This window comes from Pan troglodytes, chromosome X (assembly GCF_028858775.2).
Source record: "Pan troglodytes isolate AG18354 chromosome X, NHGRI_mPanTro3-v2.0_pri, whole genome shotgun sequence".
NCBI classification, from domain to species: Eukaryota; Metazoa; Chordata; class Mammalia; order Primates; family Hominidae; genus Pan; species Pan troglodytes.
The window spans coordinates 133400364-133421932 of NC_072421.2; the positions used below are offsets into that span (position 1 = coordinate 133400364).

At 40.6% G+C, this 21569-nt stretch overlaps 1 protein-coding gene across 1 annotated transcript; it reads right to left on the reverse strand.

Annotated features, from left to right (window-relative positions):
• Positions 1–1727: 1727 nt before the first annotated feature.
• On the reverse strand, positions 1728–13887 carry MMGT1 (membrane magnesium transporter 1). The gene is made up of 4 exons (XM_529222.8): positions 13247–13887; positions 10710–10762; positions 7045–7148; positions 1728–4833 (listed from the first exon to the last, which is right to left on the reverse strand). Exons 1-4 carry the CDS (start codon positions 13323–13325, stop codon positions 4674–4676), a joined length of 396 nt encoding a protein of 131 aa, XP_529222.4. The 5' UTR covers positions 13326–13887; the 3' UTR covers positions 1728–4673.
• Positions 13888–21569: the final 7682 nt, after the last annotated feature.

Genomic DNA, 21569 nt, shown 5'->3' on the forward strand with positions numbered 1-21569 from the left:
TAAAAGACTCGTATTTTTTGCAACAGACTACAGAACCCAGAAGCATATCTAACCAGACATATGGAAATTTGATGTATGAATGAGGATGATGGTTTTTCCAATCAGTGTTGAAAAAGTTAATAAATGGGGTTAGAATAGATTGCTATTGGAGAGAAAAATGTTGAATCCTCTCCTCACTCTTACTACCTAGACAAATTCCAAATGAATCAAAGATTTAAAAGTTGAAAAAAAAACCTTTAAAACACTGGAAAAATACATTAAATTTATTCTTAAATGCAAAGGTGGCCTTTCTAAGCAAGGCAAAATCTCAGAAGCTGTAAAGACTAAGTTTAACTACATAAATAAAACTTAGGAAAATATTATTAAACATGACAATGGACCAATTTTCTTAGCTTACAAAAAGCTCATACAAATCAATAAAACACATATCACCTAATAAAAACAGAACATGACTACACATTTCACAGGAAATATCAGTAATCAATAAACATGAAAATGTGTTCCATCTCCTTCATTAAAATGTACCAGACCTTCATTAAAATGCATTAGAACTTCATTAAAATGCAAGATACCATTTATTCACTTTCACATGATCAGACTTCAAAAGTTTAGTACCCAGTATTGGCATGGGTTTGGTAAATAATCATTCTCATACATTATATGTGGAAGCATACTGGGCAAAGATTTCTAGAGGACAATTTGGCAGTAACTACTGAACTGAAAATAAAAAATACCCTCTGATCCAGCAATTGTATTGCTAGGTACACTGTAGAATAAAAACTCATTATATGTACAAGTATATTCACCACAATGTGATTTAATATTGGAAACAACCTAAAGAGCCTATCAGTGTTTGAACATTTGTAACACATTCAAACATTAGAATACCACACAGCCGCTAAAAATAATGAGGTATTTTTATATATACTGATACAGAAAGATCTCATAAAACACAGGTAGCAAAAAAAAGCAAGGTACAGAAGAGTATATATAGTCTGAATCTATTAATGTGAAATTTTTAAAGTACAAATTTGCTGATAAAAAATAAAAAATTGTTTTCCTGTGAGTACAAGACACTTGAAACTGGTTACTTTTGGAGAGAAGTATTAGGGTAGGAGGGAAGGGACCAAGTTTTTATACCTTTCTGTACCATCTGATCTTTTCGCCATGTGCATACATCATCTTTCTTGCCCCCACTCCCCTTTCTAAGAACACTTAATTAACAGGTTATTTTGAGATATTCCTAGGTAGGTTTGAATACCGGTGGTGTTATTTTTCAAAATACTGTAGATAAGTGCCAAGTTTTGCAATTTAGAACTTCCCCTTGGATTTTCATTAAACTTTATATTTGCTTCCTTGATGCTTTAATCATAACGATTTCCTATTAAGTATAAAGTGACACTTTCAATGGGAGTTTGGCTTTATAACAAATTTGTGATGGAATCATTAGACACTGCTGCTCAAGAACCCATTTTTACACCCCAAAGGGCATTTGATGATTTATAAACATCATCAAGATTATACATTCTATTTTGACTATTAAAAGCATAAAACTGCAGTAATATTTTACATGTACAATTAAATTATCCATTGAATTTAGTAAAACAGCATCACAGTAGAAAAATACAGTCATAAAATTAGCTCTTACATTTTTCTGGGGACAGAAAAGCAGAAGAAATGAGATTAAAAGTCCAAAAAAAAAAAAGCCCAAAAAACACTACCAAAAACAGGGTGAGACAATCATTTATTTATTGGACAGGGCAAGGTCATTTAAAGATTGGAAACATATCCCAAAAACATGTGTTTAGTTTGGTGTTACAGGCATTGATGCTCACAACAAACAACATTATTCAATACATCATGTAAACAGGCCACATACAACCAGGAAGATGCTGTCAAGCCACTGAGAAGCCACAATGCTTAGAAAACAATCATTAGGGAGTTACAGAGAATAATCACCTCCAATTCATTGATATGCATATTCTGCGGCTGCACAGTATTTGGCTGGTTCCCTGGTTATTAAGTGAGTTGTTCCGTATTTTAAAGAGCCATGATTGGTACACACTTCTGAATATCACTGAAATCAGTCAAGTAAAGGCTTAACTAGCTCACATCATATTTTTGAACTACCCTAGGCAATAATTGACTGTCTCACAGTACTGTAAATAAAATTCTGTACTTAGCATATTTAGCAGTGTTACAACGCATCCAAATCACCTTTAAGTCCTATGGTACATACTTGAAAAAGACAGCAGAAACTCACTGGAGTAAATGAAAAAAGAAATTTGGGGAGCTCACCTGGCCTGAGGTATACAAGCTGCTAGCAAAGATAGACACACGTGAAAACCACTTTGTCAATTATTTGCCAAGTCATTTGGCCTGATTTTTGGCCTGATTTTTAGCCTGATTTTTAGCAGGACTCTTCCCGACTGAGGAGGCAAAGATTTCAACATCCATTCTAGAGACTAGCCACAGTATTATAAGTAGTAATATATCATAAATGCTTGGTTATGAGGAAAAACTACTCAGCATAAGATTCACGGAGAAAAACCTGTTAGGTATCTGGCCCTCCTGCCTGAAATCTATTGATTTTACCAACCACTCCCTTTCACAGCAATAAGAGTTCTCAAGATGAGAAGAATTTTCTCACTCCATATAGAAAATCATATTTGGGAAGCCAGTCCCAAAAGACCAAATATTGTAGAATTCCATTTATATGAAATGACCAGAATAAGCAAATCTACAGAGAGAGAAATAGATTAGTGGTTGCCAGGGGCTCGGGGACGGGGTGGGCACTGGGGGAAAATGAGAGGTGACTGCTCAAGGGTACAGGGTTTCTTTTTGGGGTAACGAAATGTTCTAAAATTGACTGTGGTCACGGTTACACAACTTTGTGAATACACTAAAAACCACTAAATTGTACCCTTAAAATAAGTGAATTGTAAGGTATGTGAATTATATCTCAATAATGTTACAAACATATTAAGAAACGAAGACATACCCCAAAGAGAAGGAAACAAGAGGCTCTTCCAAACCAAATCATACCAGAAGAAAATAGTAGCCAAGTCTGATGGAAGGAGCTTGTTTCTTGCATGCTATTTTATCATCATCACTTTAACCCGATTTCACATTTTTAATTCATTTCTAAATTATTTTAGGTTATCGGCAGATATCTAACTTTGTTCTCATTAGAGAGCAGAGTCAGTGTTCCGCAGACAGACTGGGCTGACGTAACAAACCAAAACTAAACAACAATAAAAACCCAATGAAAAATAATCTCATGCTTTGGGGCTATGTGTTACCAGTCAGAAGAGAAGAGCTGATGTCCATTTCTAAAGGAAAATAAAATGCCTACAAGTACAATGGCATCTTATGACTCATGCCTAAAGCACATTTCCTTTTCAAACCTGCATACAGTTATTCCCTTTTTACACCTATACAATTCAACAAAAGCAATGTTTTTATACCTGTACAATCCAAAAAAAGCAACGTTCTCTACAAAGAAATGTTGAGCTTCCTACAGCTCTCTAGCTCAAAGAGCTAGCCAATTTCCTTAAAAGTAAAATTACTGTTTCTAAAAATATCAACTCTGTATCCTCATCCTCACTTTCAGCAACATACAGTGAAGATGGAAAACTTGAAGCCTGCTATGAACCAGAAACTACAAAACAATTTCTTAAATGACCTGATTTTCCTAAAAACCTTAAAAACATTAGTTCCAAATACTGAGAATATATTTGGCCCAATTCCTTTGAACTCTGTCTTTAGATTAATGACGAGTTTCCTTTATTTCATTTATTCACTAGTTTAGTATGAAATAAACAGAGTTTGAATCAGTTAAACTGGCTGACAATTTTCCTCAATGATTTTTCTTCTGCATAGGCATGATAATGAAATCACAAAAGGTCTTCAACTAGTCTTCAACTATTCTTACACTATATAATCAATTAGGGAAAATTTTACAGATAAATAAAGAGAACACAAGCAGCTTTACAGTAAGTTGAGCCTGTTACATACATTTGTTCTGACAAAGAATTTCTGACACAAAAATTGCTCACTGCACACAGAATCTCAGAGAAATGATGAAACAAGACAGCTGATGGTAGAAGGTATATGGGAGCAGGGTAGGGTGAAAAGTCACAAATAAATTAAAAACTGGCAAGTACTTCTGAAGCAGAGCCACTTTTTAGGGGACACAAGAAAAACTGTTAAATCACCATTTTGGTCTCATCAGGGAAGTCCATTTGTTAAGAATTGAAGACCATTTTACTATAATTCATGCTGCAAAACACAGCAGTCACACAGTATTTCCAAAAGGATTCCAAAAATTGTAGTGCAAAAGAAAAGAAATCTAAAAAAATAAATAATCACAAAAACCACCAACATTTTTCAAGGAAATGTGTTCAAAACAGTGGCTTTTACAAAAGATGTGGATTTGTTTTAAATGAAAAAAAATAATTCCTATATGAAATACCAAAGACTCATTTCATATATAACTTACACTGCATTAATGATTGGATTAATAGTATATAAACAAGGGCCATGTTTTTTTTACTAAAGTAGGTCTGAAAGATCAATATAAATACTAATGGGGGCAGGGAGGAGTGTTTTATACCCCAAACTCCAATATTCCAGCTCTGTGTCGTGTCCTATTATTATAATTTGTAAAAATCTTAACGACGCAGTGATTCGAGTTTTCGTAACTTCAATGATGTGTTAGAGGACAATGCATCTTGGTTTGAAGAATTTGCTGTATCCGAAGGCCGGAAAAGTACTCGACCACGATGATTAAATACATAAAAGGATGGGTGATTCCTTAACGTATCAAATGTCCTTGAAAGAAGAAAAAAGCATCAATTTTAGATAAACCTTTATAAAACCCTACTTGAAAATAAGTAGGCTTCTAATGAATTATCAATTTACTATGGGTTATATTTTTTAACAAGTATTAATACATGAAATCAGACTATAAATAATAATTATACTGTATCTCTTTTCCTATATAAAGAAAATAAGAAACCTGGAAAAGCAGCATATAGCTCTCAAATTTCTTCTTTTTAAAAAAAATAGAGATAGGGTCTCATTCTGCTGCCCAGGCTGGAGTGCAGTAGCACAATCATAGCTCACTGCAGCCTCAAACTCCTGGACTCAAGCGACCCTCTCATCTCAGCCCCCCAAGTGCTGGCACTACAGATGCGCACCACCACACATAGCTTTCTTTTATTATTATTTTTTGTAGAGACAGGGTCTCCCAATGTTGCCCAGGTGGTCTCAGACTCCTAGGATCAAGCAATTCTCCTACCTCAGCCTCCCAAAGAGCCGAGATTACAGGTATGAGCCATGATGCCCGGCTTCTAATATTTTTTTTTTATCCAGCCATTCCTTCCAGAATGCCTATGAATAACAACACAAATACTAGCTTAACTATTAATCTCCCCTGTAAATCTAACAGTAACGCATGTCGAATAGTCTTTTTAAAAAAGCAGCACATAGATTACAGCTTTGATTATTCTCATTTGGCCCTCATTATTCAAGCCATATGATCGTTTCACAGATCTGTTTTCCAAGAATCTTTCAAGCACAACAAAAAATTCCTTTTGGCCCTCTGTACCTGCTATTGTCCAAACACATATTTTTCTACCACCTACTTAATGACATTGTTTTACTTCTTTCTTTCCTGGCCCCTTGCCTGTGATTCTTGGTAGACTCTTTGTAAGAGCAAGCAGTGATGACAGTAAAGTATCCTTTCTTCTTTTCCAGTGAGAGATATGTAGTCTAAAAGAGTTCACAAACACCTTGGTGTGTGGCCTTTATGGTTTTTGTTTTTCAATATTATTTTCCTGGAAAGGATAGGAGAACTCTTCCTTTGATAAAAACTCAAATCTCAGTCAGCCCACCTAAACATCCAAGCATACTCCCATACAAAAAAGAGGCCTGATATGTAACTCCTTAAAATGTACATATTGGGTGGGGCACGGTGGCTCACATCTGTAATCCCAGAACTTTGGGAACCCAAGGCGGGTGGATCACTTGAGGTCAGGAGTTCGAGACCATCCTGGCCAACATGGTGAAACCCAGTCTCTACTAAAAATACAAAAATTAGCCGGGCGTGGCGGCAGGTGCCTGTTAATCCCAGCTACTCAGGAGGCTGAGGCAGGAGAATCACTTGAACTTAGGAGGCAGAGGTTGCAGTGAGCCAAAATCATGCCACTGCACTCCAGCCTGGTTGATAGAGACTCTGTCTCCATAAAGAAAGAAATAAATAAAAATAAATAAAATGTACATAATGAACTAAAAGGGGAATATGACTTTCCTCTAACACATAAATGTTCACTGTGACTCCTTCTAAGAAAATATTGTAAAGGGGCATCATGTCCAGGATCAAGAAGGTGGGTAAAGTCCAGAGATGGAACTGAACAAAGCTAAAGGATGATTTTAGGAAAGTAAAAATATGAAAAATAAAAGCAAACACAGCTCATGAAAATAGCTTAGAAGTAGTCCAGGAGAAAAAAAAGAAAGCAGAATAACAAATATACTTTTAATCCAGTAGTAGAAAAGGGCCTGGGAGCAGAGCTTATCTCACATACTAGGTTCAAGTGAGAGGGGAAACCGAAAACCACTTACTCTTCCAAAGACTAAGCTGGGACAAGAGGATAGAAAGAGGATGGTAGGAAGAGAGGGATGGAAGGAGTGAAAGGGGGAAGGGAGGGGGGAAGAAAGGGAGCAAGGAAGGAATGGAAGGAGAAAGGTTAAAAATTCTGAGGCATTATTTTTCTATATATCTATTTTCATCCATACAACCAACCAATAATTTTAAGCAACGTATTTTTTTGATTCTATTGTGAATAATCGGGCATTCATCTTCCATTTTCTTACAGTATCAAATACCGCCTCAATGTTTTTACCTCATTATTCATACAAACTGTGTAATCAAAATGCAGAAACAAAACCAACTTTTATGTATCAGAAAACGTACTTTTTAAAATTATGTGAATACAGCAAACCTCTATGAAATGCAATGCCTATGAAAAGAGAAAGACTTACTTATTTTTCAGTTCTGAAGTGGCATCCATGTCTTTAAACTCTCCTGCAATATGAACTATACCGTAACAGGTAACTGCAAAGGCCAGAAGTGTCTGAAGAACTATCTGTGAGTATAAAGATTGATAATACTAAATAACACAAACATTATTATAAATATTTACAATTTTCTCTCTACCTCTTCATTGCCTCTAACAGGTAGTCCTCTCAGGGCCACCATCAGGGAGACAATGCTCACTTGAAATGACTGGGATTCAGACACAATACAATCTATAAATTCTGTGGATTGGCTGCAAAAATACCTCTGATGCTTCAATAAATAAATCTAGTGTTCAAATAAGCAAAATCACTGAGTACTGAATGGTACTGAGCCACTCAGAACTCAATGATCAAATATTACCTGCTTCCAAGAGCAACTAAGAATTTTTAAGGTATTATTGTTTTTGTTTTTTTGTTGTTGTTGTTGTTTGCTTTTTGTTTTTGAGACGAAGTTTCCCTCTTGTTATCCAGGCTGGAGTGCAATGGTGCAATCTCGGCTCACTGCAACCTCCACCTCCCTGGTTCAAGCAATTCTCCTGTTTCAGCCTCCTGAGTAGATTACAGGCATGCGCCACCACGCCAGGCTAATTTTGTATTTTTAGTAGAGACGGGGTTTCTCCATGTTGGTCAGGCTGGTCTCGAACTCCTGACCTCAGGTGATCCGCCCGCCACGGCCTCCCAAAGTGCTGGGATTACAGGCGTGAGCCACCACGCCCAGCCAGTATTATTGTTACATATCATAGAGTGCAGAAAGCATATGTACACAGCATAAAGCAATTAAAAGACCATGTACCCACCACCCAGCTTAAGAAATAGATCATTCCTAGTACCTTTCAAGTTCCACATGTCAATCTCAGATTATATCCTTTACCTTCCCTCTCAAAGTTAACTATGGTCCTGAATTATATATTACTCAGTTTCTTGTTTTTCTTGATAATTTTACCAGCTATTAAATATATATGAATCTCTAAAACATATATGCCTTACTTTTGCCCATACTGAACTTTATTTAAATGGACTCAAATGTATTCTTTTGTGTCTAGCTTTCCTCGCTCAACATTATGTCATTGTGTGTGTGTGTGTGTGTGTGTGTGTGTGTGTGTGTGTGTGTGTGTGTTTTCTTTTTTTGAGATGGAGTCTTGCTCTGTCACCCAGGCTGGAGTGCAGTGGTGCAATCTCGGCTCACTGCAACCTCAGCCTCCCAGGTTCAAGTGATTCTCGTGCCTCAGCCCCCAAGTAGCTAGGATTACAGGTGCCCGCCACTGCACCCAACCGATTTTTGTATTTTTAGTAGAGATGGGGTTTCACCATGTTGGCCAGGCTGGTTTCAAATTCTGACCTCAGGTGATCCGCCTGCCTCAGCCTCCCAAAGTGCTTGGATTACAGGCATGAGCCACCGTGCTCGGCCAGTTTTCACTGTGCTTTGTATTTCATGATATGAAAATACCACAATTTATCCATTCTGCTGTTGTTATTGGATATGTGGGTTGTTTCCTGTTACCTTCACAATCAACATGAATATTCATATGCATGTCGCCCAGTTCATACATGGAAACACTGAGTGTAGAGTATGCACATGTTCAATTTGATTGAGTAATATCAACTGCTTTCCAAAGAGGTTGAGCGAGCAAAAACGCAGAATGTTTTATTTTAACCAACATGGGATTATGGGCATGTTCAGATTATAGAAAAAAGTTCTTTAAAATAGACATAAATATGTGTGTGTGTGTGTGTGTGTGTATCTACCACAAAAAAAAGGTGATAGGAGTTAACAGCCTCATCAATCATATATTTAATTACAGACAAAGTCAAAATTAGCCACAATCTATTTTCCTGTTTAAATTAAAATCTAACATCATATATGATACCAATTTACATTCCCACCACCAGTCTACCAAGAACACTTGGTTTTTGTTTTTGAGATGGAGTCTCGCTCTGTCACCCAGGTTGGAGTGCAGATCTCGAGTGCATGATCTCGGCTCACTGCAACCTTTGCCTCTCGGGTTCAAGTGATTCTCCTGCCTCGGCCTCCCGAGTATCTGGGATTAAGGCGCCCACCACCATGCCCGGCTAATTTTTTGTGTTTACTAGTAGAGACGGGGTTTCACCGTGTTAGCCAGGATGGTCTTGATCTCCTGACCTCATGATCTGCCTGCCTTGGCCTTCCAAAGTGCTGGGATTACAGGCGTGAGCCACCATGCCTGGCCAGAAGACTTGTTTTATATAACACAGTCACAGGCACTTTTAACAAGAATCTATATGAGCTGTCATGAAAGTAAGATTGAAGTTGTTAAGTAATAAAAAAGTTAATTATAAAACTATACATATATACACATGTATAACTTTTTAAAGAAAAAATAATACGTGTTTGGATTAGGTAAAACTACACATACATAATGCTGTTTGTGTATAGGAAGAAGACTGAACTACTGCTATACTCCAAACTGTTGGGAGTAGAAGTGGAACTGCCAAGGAACGGGGCCAGTTCTTCTGTTGTTGGTGTTTTTATAATTGTGTAGGGTCAGTTTTAGTTTTTACTGTTTGACTCTGTTACAAAGAACTTACTACTTGTGTAATTTCAAGTCTAGTAAAGATAAAAATTGTGAGTGATGCTGGAATACTTATCATTTTAGTTTTAAAAAACACTTTCCTGGTCGGGCGCTGTGGCTCACACCTGTAATCCCAGCACTTTGGGAGGCTGAGGCGGATGGATCACCTGAGGTCAGGAGTTCGAGACTAGCCTGGCCAACACAGGGAAATCCTGTCTCTACTAAAAATACAAAAAAATTAGCTATTAGCTGGGCGTGGTGGTGGGCGCCTATAATCCCAGCTACTTGGGAGGCTGAGGAAGTATAATTGCTTGAACCTGGGAGGCAGAGGTTGCAACGAGCCCAGATCGCGTCACTGCATTCCAGCCTGGGCAACAAGAGCAAAACATTGTCTCAAAAAAAAGAAAAAAAACTAAAACCACTTTCATTTTACCACCTATGTATGTCCCTAAACAATGTACTGTTGGCTTTATTTCCCTTACATAAAAATGAACTTTTCTAAGAAATAAAGCTAAATAATCAACTTTTTAAGTCCATCCCATACTATGGACAGAGCATCTTCGAGAAAGACTATTTCGACTACAGCTCTAGAAGCCAAATAGAGAAACCTTTCCAAATCTTTGAGCTTTATGAGTGATGAAAAGTGGAGATCACAGGCCAGGCGTGGTGGCTCACGCCTGTAATCCCAGCACTTTGGGAGGCCAAGGCAGGCGGATCATGAGGTCAGGAGATCGAGGCCATCGTGGCTAACACGGTGAAACCCTGTCTCTACTAAAAATACAAAAAATTAGCCGGGCATGGTGGTGGGCACCTGTAGTCCCAGCTACTCGGGAGGCTGTGGCAGGAGAATGGTGTGAACCTGGGAGGCGGAGCTTGCAGTGAGCTGAGATCACGCCACTGCACTCCAGCCTGGGTGACAGAGTGAGACTCCGTCTCAAAAGAGAAAAGAAAAGAAAAGTGGAGATCAGATTTTATTTCATGTCTGAAAAATTTTACGAAAAACCAGTAAAAAAAAAATTATTACAAGCTATGTGGCTGATTTTAAACATACATGTAACGGAATATAAATGACCAACTTACATCTATTGGCAGTGATTCATCTTCTTTTTCTGTTAATCGCATATAAGAACGATCTATAAACCAGAAGCATACCATTAAGGAAACTGTAGTTCATTTTTCTTTCTTAAAATGAAGCAAATCAATATACCAAAGAAGTGGCTGACTTATGTGCAGCACACCAGCATGGCACATGTATACATATGTAACTAACCTGCACATTGTGCACATGTACCCTAAAACTTAAAGTATAATAATAATAAAATAAAATAAAAAATAAAAAAAGAAGTGGCTGACTTATATGCTATACATAAAGTAATGCTAATCCTGGATTCCTCAAAACCTTCTATCTTCTAAGGTAGTCAGCTCTATCTTAGTCAACTATTTTATTTTCATCATGACCTGCTTTGTCACCTTATAAAATGGGTAAGAGTGACAAGTGAGCAAGTATGAGGCAGAAATACCTTAGTATAATTTTTCTTTCATTATTATAGAAATACTAGAAACTTCTCAAAACTGTTACTTTCACTAACTCGCCAAAGAAATCACAATTATTTAAAAAGTAAAGTCTACAGAAAATCTCAACTCTGAAATAGCACCACCACCACACAGTATGGACAAAATAATACTGGTATGGAAATGGTTCTCCTGAGAGGATACGCTGGGGCAGTGGTGGAATAGGAATTCCATGAAATCAATTTCTGCCTCTACTAGTTAATTATAATTCCGCTGCTGCTGCCTTAACCTCAGGAGGCAGCAAGGGATAAAAGAAAAGGATCAGGATTTGGAAACTGGTAAGCCTAAATCAGTGCCAGCTCTTCAATTTACTATAATTTCATTTAATTAAAGAAGCCCGCAGTGATCATAATACATATCTCAAGTTCAGAGTGTTAAAATGGTGGGTGTCTTAGAATCAAAGAAATACAGTATCTATTTTTTTCATTACCTGAATTTCCACAACAGTAAAATGAGAATAATGTGAGGTGAGGATTAAACAAGATACAGTAAATGACTGGTGCCCTACTGTAACAAAGTTCATTACAGCAAAGATGAGCATGCCACAGCACCACATTGTGCTATCTGCTGCTACAGTCTGACATGACACACTTAGTCTTAAAGTTACATATTACTCTCTCCCTAACATGAGCATTATATATAAAGAGGTCTCACTGCAGTGGCAAATCCACAAGGCATTTTCATCACCCAAAACATAAAATACAAAAATCTTAATTCTAGATGAACCTAGGACAATCCCTATTTAATAACGTACTTTGGACTAAATAATTCAAACTGTTTTTGAGTGCATGTGTATTGACTCTTGAAGAAGAATGTGTTTAGAGACATTTCTTAAGTTTTAACCTACAGCTCTGTCATAAAGACAAGTGTAAAAGAAACATCAAACCAACACCAGAAATCGATTTTGACTAATCTCCTATCTGGTTCAATTCCTAGCTAGCTTGCTAGTTTGCACGAAGCCTCGCCTGCTTCTAACACTACCTTTAACCAGGAATTTCCTCATCTGTAAAATGAAGGGGTTGGACTTCAGTGAACTCCAAAGGCCCTTCTCGCCCCACAATCATATAATTCTACAGTTAAAGCTTATTGTAGAAAATGACACAGTACTCCAGTGTATCCTAATCTCTTCCAGGACAGTGTTTCTCAAACTAATGCGCATACAAATCACCCTGGGATCTTATTAAAACCCAGATTCTGATTGAACAGGTCTGGCCTGAGTATCTTCTAATTACCTGCCAGGTGGTGCTCATGATGCTGGTCTGTTGACCACACTGTAAGCAGCAAGGATCTAGGATACTTTCCTTAACCTCCCAGTTCCCCCAAAATATGACTGTCCCTGCTTCCATGCATCCTTATACACTTTTAGCATATCACTTTATTGTAACTACTTCTTGATCCACTTGTTTTCCTTTAGACTTTGAACTGGCTCAGGGCATCACTGTATCTCTAGCACCTAAACACAGCGCAATTTCAAACAGCGACCCAAAACTGAATTTCATAACGCAGTGTAGCACAAATCTTTTGCCCAACGTCACACAGATGTAGCGGTAATGCAAGTTTTTAACAACCAGTCCTTTAGACTCCCAGTCCAGTGCTCTTTCTCCTGTACCACAGTGCCTCCCTGAGGCAATCGGTCACTTAACTACTCAGTCTCTGCCTGGACAGCCCAAGAGTGCCCAAGATGTTGTCCACTTGGTTGTCGTGGGACCATGAGCAACCAGAGTCCTCAATCTCACAACTGTGCCTGATCTGCCCCATGCTGGATCTGACATCACTTGTCCTGGATTCCTGGAGACTCCTATTCTGAACCCTCTCCCAGACACCTCCTTCCAACCTTCCTGCAATTTCAGGTGCCACACTCTCTCCAAATTCAAACTCCGAACCTTCCACTGGGAACTCCTGCACTGATTTTCTTAGTCACCCCAAACTGTAAGGTCTCAAAGGACCATTAATCTGACACTCGGTCCGATGGTCCCTTAGAAGTGCGCCCACACACCGCCCCTAGGGTTCCACACCGAAGCGGTCCCCGTGCCCCAGGCACTTACGCTGCGCAGCGGAAAAGGCGGCGTGGGCTAGGGCAAAGAGACCGATGCCCACCAGCCCCTTCCACAGTGACGGCGCCATGATGCCGAAGGAGCAGCAGCCCAGCAAAAGAAGCGAAGGACGGCGGAGCTGTTTCTTCTTCCACCGGCGGGTGTCCGCGCGCCGCAGAAAGATGACGTCACTGAAGTCCTGAGCGCAAAGTGTCTCGGTGGAAAAGCCAGAGGGCTGTGAGAAAACGGAAGCAGGAATGCCGGGAAGAAGGAGAAAGCTACACGGAAAAAGGTCCGCGAGAACCCACGAACCTGCGCTATGGAGGCCTCTCTGGGAGGGCCGGAGCCCAACGGAGTCGTAAACGACGAGGCGAAAGCGGGAGCTACGGGGAAGCGAAGAGGAAGGGCGCCGGCAAATGGGGACAGGGCCAGTGGCGAGAACAGGGTGGGGCAGAGGGACGGGGGCCTGCGTAGAGAACGTGTGGGGGCGAGGGGCGGGGTAGGCAGACGGGCAGGGTGGGGAAGACGCGCGGGGCCCGCACGAGGGTGGGTATAGCCGAGGTGCGGGGCCAGTGGGTGGGTGGGTGGGCGTAGCCAGGGGGCGGGGCCCTGGTGGGTGCGGTCGAGTGGCGGGGCCTGCGGGGAGGATGGGTGGGGCCGAGGGGCGGGGAGGAGGTGGGGCCGAGGGCGGGGCCTACGAGAGGATGGGTGGGGCGTAGGGGGCGGGGCCTATGGGAGGATGGGTGGGGCGTAGGGGGCGGGGCGGAGGGGACCGAGAGGGGGTGAGGGCCGAGGGGGCGGGGAGGAGGTGGGACCGAGGGGGCGCGGAGGAGGTGGGGCCGAGGGGCGGGAGGAGGTGGGGCCGAGGGGCGGGGCTGGGGGCGTTGGGGAAAGGCGGTAGGTGCTGGATATAGACCCCTGACAGTTGTGTTTTGTGGGTTGGTTGGTTTTGGCTTTTTGTGAAACTGTGCCTTTTGTTTTCTGTAGGCCTTTCCTGTGCTTCAGCTCCCTGGAAACTGGCACTGCAGAAGGAGGCAAGGGTGTTAAAACGAGGAGGCAGTGTCAGGACAAAATCCCAGGATCTGGAACCCCAAATACTTGGCTCGCGGGAAGTGCTCAGTAAACCCTTTTAAGGTCCTGGAGAAAGATTCGCGCAAAAAGAGGTGTAGCGCGGGGGGAGTGTTTTGTCGTGAAAAGAACCAGCTTACATTAAGGAAGAAATGAAAGAGGAAATTTTAAAATGCTAATAACGCAGTCTTCTTGCCTTGTCTCTATCTCTGATCCGGGTAAAATGTATACTCCTCTGCCCATTTTTCTTTGTCTTCATCTCCTGAAATGTAGACATTTAATAGTGAGCTTCTCCCCTTGACCTCATCACTCTGCTGTCCCCTGGGGAGCTCACCCATTCATTCCCACCGCTTCAGCCAGCAAAGGTATTACAGTGATTCCAAATCGACATCTCTATCACAAATATCTCTCCTTAGCTCCAGGGCTGCATTTCTGACTACCAGATAGGCATTTATTTCCTGTGGCACTTAAAACGTAATATGGCTAAAATGGAATTCATCCTTTTTTTCCAAATTCTGCACCAGTTCCTCCAGTGACCCCTGAGTGGCAAAGCTTTGTAAACTGCATATCACAAGGTAAATGCAAAGTATGATCACCATTCTTTTCCTTTAACCCAATCAGAATTCTACGTTTTAGTTGCATCAATTTGCTTTTGCTCAAAGATGCGTCCTATCCTGACCACCCCTTTTAAATGTGCAAAATTCCTATTCCTGATCCCCTTATTCTGTTCTACTTTTTATATCACCTTCTAACATACTATATAATTTAACTATTTATGTTTGTTGTGTTACTGTTTACTGTCTGTCTTTCCCCACTAGAATGTAAGCTCTGAGAGAACAGAGATTTCTCTGTACCTAAAACTTTGACTGTCATGTGGTAAGCATTCAATAAGTGCTTGTTGAATGACAAATGAATTCCGGAAAATAATTGGAACAGTATCCCTATTTGAAAGGATCTCTACAGAGAGTCCTTCCAATCTTTTGAATTGGGCTCAAAAATCCCTATGGACTTGCATGTACTCTCACATTTTGACAACCTTTTGATTGTAAACATTTTCTGATATGCTTGAGCTTCCTCAAAGCTGGAAAAACAAATAAGACATCTCATTAGCTGGGCATAGTAGCACATGCTTGTAGTCCTAGCTACTTGGGAAGCTAAAGAAGGAGGATTGCTTGATCCCAGGAGTTCAAGGCTACAGTGAGCCATGATTATGCCACTGCACTACAGGCTGAGTGACAGAGCGAGACCCTTTCTCTTACCAAAAAAAAAAAAGTAGAAGAAGAAGACATCTAAAATTAATCATATTTCCTCAACTTTACTTATATAATTTTTGTCCTGGATCTCATTTTCCAAACCTTTAGTCATGTTCATTATTCTTTTCTGGGCCCTTTCCAATTTCTTCACCTCTAAGCCAGAATTTTACACAATACTTGATGGATGTCAAGTGCAGTATAATGCATTCCTTACAAATGTAGTTCTATTTATACAATCAGGAAGAACCAGGAGATAATCTCTCTGTAGTTGACAGGAAAGTGCTTCCTTCTCCGCCCCTGGGAGGTAATAAGATAGAAAAGATAGTTGACCAAAAAAATCTTACAACTTTGTTTTATCTAAAATAATGGTCAAATTGAAATTAGCCTTTTCAGATCCCCTGTAAAATTACCCCTTCTTCCAGACTAGCCTGGCCAACATGGTGAAACCCCATCTCTACTAAAAATACAAAAAATTTGCCGGGCGTGGTGGTGGGCCCCTGTAATTCCAGCTACTCAGGAGGCTGAGGCAGGAGAATCGCTTGAACCCAGGAGGCGGAGGTTGCAGTGAGCCGAGATCACGCCATTGCACTCCAGCCTGGGCAACAAGAGTGAAACTCCATTTCCAAAAAAAAAAAAAAAAAAAGAAAAAAACCCTTTTAATATCAATTTATCTGAAGCAGAAAATGATTAAGAGTTTTCTTATAGGACCTGAGATCTGGTTCTTTTCCTTTAAAAAGATAAAGTTATAGGAAAAAAGAAATTCAATAATGAATCTGGTATTTGTATAAACCACCAATGCATTATCCTAGTCTTCAGGGAGATCACCCATGTCCAGATATTGAGTTTTGTTTTCTCTATTGCCCTCTTAAGATGCATTTCTCACTCTTTTTTTACCTCTTTACCCATATACTGAATGCAAGAGAAACTAGCCTCGTTTCACATTTTCTAGTAATACATGGTTAAATTATGTTCAGGGAGTGAGATTTTAATTGTCTTTTCTGTAGATTCCAACCTGAAGGGAAGCCAAGGTATTCATAGTCACAGTTACCAAGGACTCTATCATTCAAATAAGTACCTTGGGTTCACTCATACATGGTTCTTTAAGTTGCAGTTAATCCCAAAGGTGCAAGGTACAGCTAGTGGTAGCACTGTTTTCATGAGCTCTTAGAACAAAAGTCAAACCTCGTGAGAAAGTGCATTTAAATTCCTAAGTGACCCCAGAAGTGCTGTTTGTTTTTCCAAAGAAAGAGCCATTTTCCATATGCACCTTGGATAAATGATGTGGATGTTATTAAAGATGGGGATAATGGTCTCTAAAGCGTTTCCTACTGAGATGTTATTTGTGAAGACTCATCACGTTTCCCAGGCTAGTTCACTGAATAGAGAAAGCACTGCTATCCCAGACTCATCTTCAAGCTAATTGACTTATTACATGCCACCCAGCTCCACGAGTATCTTCACACACTGCTTATCCACGTCTCCATTTTCCATGCAGATTCTCCCTCGATCTGGCACACTGTTCTTTCCCACATGGTTCAAAGTTCCACTTTCCTTAGGAATATGCTCCTGACTATTATAGATATTTATGAGATATATACCTATTGTAGGCACAAAACCTTTCTTCGAGCTATTTATATTTCGTACAACCTCTCTGGGTAACACATTCTAGAAGTTTACTACCTGCTGAGTAAACTAGTACTTTCAATATTGAAATCGCATCCTGTTTACTTTTTTTTTCATTACCAAAGTGGTATGAGCTCATTGTAAGAAATTCAAACAATAAAAAAAAGTATTTGTCTTGAAGCATTAAGTGGTACCTTGGTATTTTAAGTTTTGAATCTGAGTAAACAGTACTGTGGTTACATGATTCATATCTTTAAGATTTGTTTACTTGCTGGATGATCTACACTACAGTGGTTAAAAGCATATGCTCTGGAATAGTTTTGGGTTTGAATCCTTGCTTTTCCTTTTCTACCTCTGAGAGATTGGAGAAGTTACTTAACTTCACTGCGCCTCAGTTTTCTCATCTGTGAAATGAGGATAATAATAGTGTTTACCTGCCTAGGTTGTTATCAGCATTAAGTGAGATCATACATATAAAGTGATTAGAATAGTCTTACACATAGTAAACACTAAGTAAATGTCAGCCATTGTTGTTGTTGCTATTGACTCTTCTAGCTATTTTTCTAAGCTAAAGAGGTTCCTTACCTTTTTAGTCTTTCCTAAAACATCAATTGCTTCTCTCCTTTGACTATTTTAATTGCTCTTCTCTGGACCATTTCCAGATCTACTAATATCTCTCTTAGGGTTTCATTACCACATCTGCACAAAGTATCCTAGGTTACTTGTGTGAGGTTAATATGATTATTCATTTCAAATAGCCTTCCTAGCTGGGCACGGTGGCTCACGCTTGTAATCCCAGCACTTTGGGAGGCTGAGGCGGGCAGATCACTTGAGGTCAGGAGTTCAAGACCAGCCTAGCCAACATGGCTACTAAAAACACAAAAATTAGCTAGGTGTGGTGGCGCATGCCAGTAATCCCAGCTACTCGGGAGGCTGAGCCAAGAGAATCACTTGAACCTGGGAGGCAGAGGTTGCAGTGAACCAAGATCGCACCACTGTACTCCAGTCTGGGCAACAGAGCGAGACTCCATCTCAAAAAAAAAAAAAAAAAAATCAAATAGCCTTCCTAATGACACTGCAAATCTTATTTGCTTTTTGAGCACATTGGGTTGGTCTGTTCAGAAAATAAAGTGAAACTGATCCAATATTCCCATAGACTGTTCTTTTTGATAAATGTCGAAATTGACCCTTCTAGTCTTAAAGCTTGAAACTTATATTTGTTTGATCTGAGTTCCTTCCTCAGGAAAGGACCTTCAGGCCTCTCAAAAAAAAGCATCAAAGAACTGAAATTCACCAGACCACCACACCAGATACCACCACACCAGATTCCAGACCCCTCATTCGTCATGATTGCTTCCTTGCCCCTCCCTACTTCTTGTTTTCTTACACATTATTGCATTTCTTCCCTGCTTTGTAAACCCCTAGTTTTAGTCGGTCAGGGAGATGGATTTGAGACTGAGCTACCATCTTCTCGGCTGCAGCACCCAATTAAAGCTTTCTTCCTTGGCAGTACTTATTGTCTCAGTGATTGGTTTTCTGTGCAGCGAGCAGCAGGGCCTAGACGGGACCCCTGGTATTTCAGTAACAAAACTGAAAACCTCAGCATCCTTATCCTGGGTACTAGCTGTGACCTATTCTTTGTTCCACATGAATATAGGCATTTTCTATACTGCTGCCTTAAGTCCAAGTCTCTTTATACCTTCTCTTCTTTGGCGCTCCCACAGCGTCAATATTATGCATATAGCTCAAAAATCCATCACTGGTCCAGTCTTTACTCCTGAACTGCAGAGCCAAGTTCCTAAGTGCCTATGTTGACATCCGTTCTTGGATATCCTACCAGTCCCTTAAATCTAACCTGTCCATAGTTGAGCTCTACTTTCTGACTCCCACATTAATGCTACTGACAGCCCTCTGTTTTTCAGTTATCCAGGTTCAAACCTTTGGAGTCATCTCTCAGTTCTTCTTCCTCAGGCACTCCCACTCACCCACCCAATCAATTCCAAGACAGGTTAATCCTACCTCTGCATTGGCTCTTTGCATCTAACTTTCCATATGCATTCCTACTGCACCTGCTAAGTTAAGGCCTCACTACTCTTCAGCAAGATGACCTTTATAACCTCCTAACTGGCCTCCCTAGTACTTACCTTTCCACATTTCTTTTCTTTTCTTTTCTTGAAATGGAGTCTTGCTCTGTTGCTCAGGCTGGAGTGCAGTGGCACGATCTCAGCTCACTGCAGCCTCCACCTCCCAGGTCCAAGCGATTCTCCCACCTCAGCCTCCCGAGTAGCTGGAATTACAGGCGCACACCACCACGCCCAGCTAATTTTTGTATTTTTAGTAGATACAGGGTTTCACCATGTTGCCCAGGCTGGTCTTGAACTCCTGACCTCAAGTGATCTGCCCACCTCAGCCTCCCAAAATGCTGGGATTACAGGCGTGAACCACTGCACTCGGCCTCCACATTTCATTCACCCCCTTTTCTGTTGCCAAATTAATACTGGGGAGGTTTTTGACCAGGAAAATGAATGAGTTAAAATTTTCTGTGGCATAGAGGACTTCCACAATATGACTTCAACCTAGTTTTTCAGCCTGTCCCCCAATACATGATTTTTTTTTTTTTTTTAAGACGGAGTCTCACTCTGTTGCTCAGGCTGCAGTGCAGTGGTGCAATCTCGGCTCACTGCAACTTCGGCCTCCCAGGTTCAAGTGATTCTCCTGCCTCAGCCTCCTACCAATACATGAATTATTTAATTCAGTGTTTATCAGGCACCTCCAACAAATCAATGACTGTGTTGACTAAACTTATCTATGCTGTTCAATCATCTAGTATTACACTGAGTGAAGCTCTCTTTTCAGTTTATCCTTGAATTGAATCTCTCTACCTGGAGAAATTTAAAGTTATCTGCAGATATGAAGATTTCTTTGACACTTCATTAAATTTAAGAGATATTTATTTATTATTTTTAGAGTCGGGGTCTCACTCTGTTGTCTAGGCTGGAGTGCAGTGGCATTATCATAGGTCACTGTAACCTCGAACTTCTGGGCTCAAGCAATCCTCCCACCTCAGCCTCCCAAGTAGGTGGGACCACAGGTGCACACCTCCATACCTGGCTAATTTTTTAAATTTTTGTAGAGATGAGTTCTCACTATGTTGCCCAGGCTGGTCACAAACTCCTGGCCTTAAGCAATGCTCCTGCCTCAGCCTTCTAAAGTGCTAGGATTATACGTGTGAGCCACCATGCTTGGCCTAAGAGACATTTATTGATGCACAGATATGTTTTATTAAGTTCCTGTTTTGGTTAGGCCTTATGCTAGATGCTGTCAGTAAGGAAATAAATGCCTAGTTCCTGCCTTCAAGATGCTCATGACCTGTTGAATGACGAACTTGTCAATCAAACATGACAGTACATCATGGGAGCTACTAGGATAGAGATCTTCCCAGGGGGCCATAGAGCCCTTTCTGAAGAGGGGCCCTGTATTAGTCTGTTCTCACACTGCTATAACGAACTGCCTGAAGACTGGGTAATTTATGAAGAAAAGAGGTTTAATTGACTCACAGTTCTGCAGGCTGTACAGGAAGCATGACTTGGGGAGGAGGATCTCAGGAAACTTGCGATCATGGTGGAAGGCAAAGAGGAAGCAAGGAGTGTCTTCTTATGGCAGCAGGAAACAAAAAGCGAGGGGGAAACGCCACACACTTTTAAACCCTCAGATATCCTGAGAACGCACTCACTATCACAAGAACAGCATGGGGGAAACTGTCCCCATGATCCAATCACCTCCCACCAGGTCCCTCCCCCAACAGGTGGGGATGACAATTTGACATGAGATTTGGATGGGGAGACAGAGCCAAACTATATCAGGCTCCTAACTCAGCCTGAGGGCATCCTGGAAAATTTGGTGATCTTTAATCTGAGTTTCGTCAGACAAGTAGAAGTTAGTTAGGTGAGGAAAAAGTTGAGGACTATCCAAGTAGAAGGAACACATGGAAAGGCACATAGACGGCAGGAAACCACATGAAGCATTCAAGGAACTAGAAGGAGTTCAGAATGGCTGAAGCAAAATATATTTGGGAAATAAGCACAGGATATAAGGGTGAAGAGACAGTCTGGAGGCAGGGTGTGTGGAGCATTGGGTGCCAGGCTAAGGAGCCAGAGCCAAAAGCAAGGCAGGGGGCATTAGAGGATTTGTGTTCCAGAAACACCCCTCTTATAAAAGTGTAGAGGAATGATTGGCAGAGACTAAAGAAGAGGTCAGCATATCTTTCTGGCAAAGGGCCAGATAGTATATATGTAAACTTTGCAATCCACAGTCTCTTTTGCAACTGCTCAACTCTGCCCTTGTAGTGCTAAAGCAGTCATAGACAATAAGTAAAGGAATGGACATGGCCA

Coding starts and splice junctions, on each gene's coding strand:
- MMGT1 (XM_529222.8), bottom strand. CDS start 13,325: ATGGCGCCGTCACTGTGGAAGGGGCTGGTGGGCATCGGTCTCTTTGCC. Junction 10,763..13,246: donor CGCCTTTTCCGCTGCGCAGC/GTAAGTGCCTGG, acceptor TCTGGTTTATAG/ATCGTTCTTATATGCGATTA. Junction 7,149..10,709: donor ATGAATCACTGCCAATAGAT/GTAAGTTGGTCA, acceptor TTATACTCACAG/ATAGTTCTTCAGACACTTCT.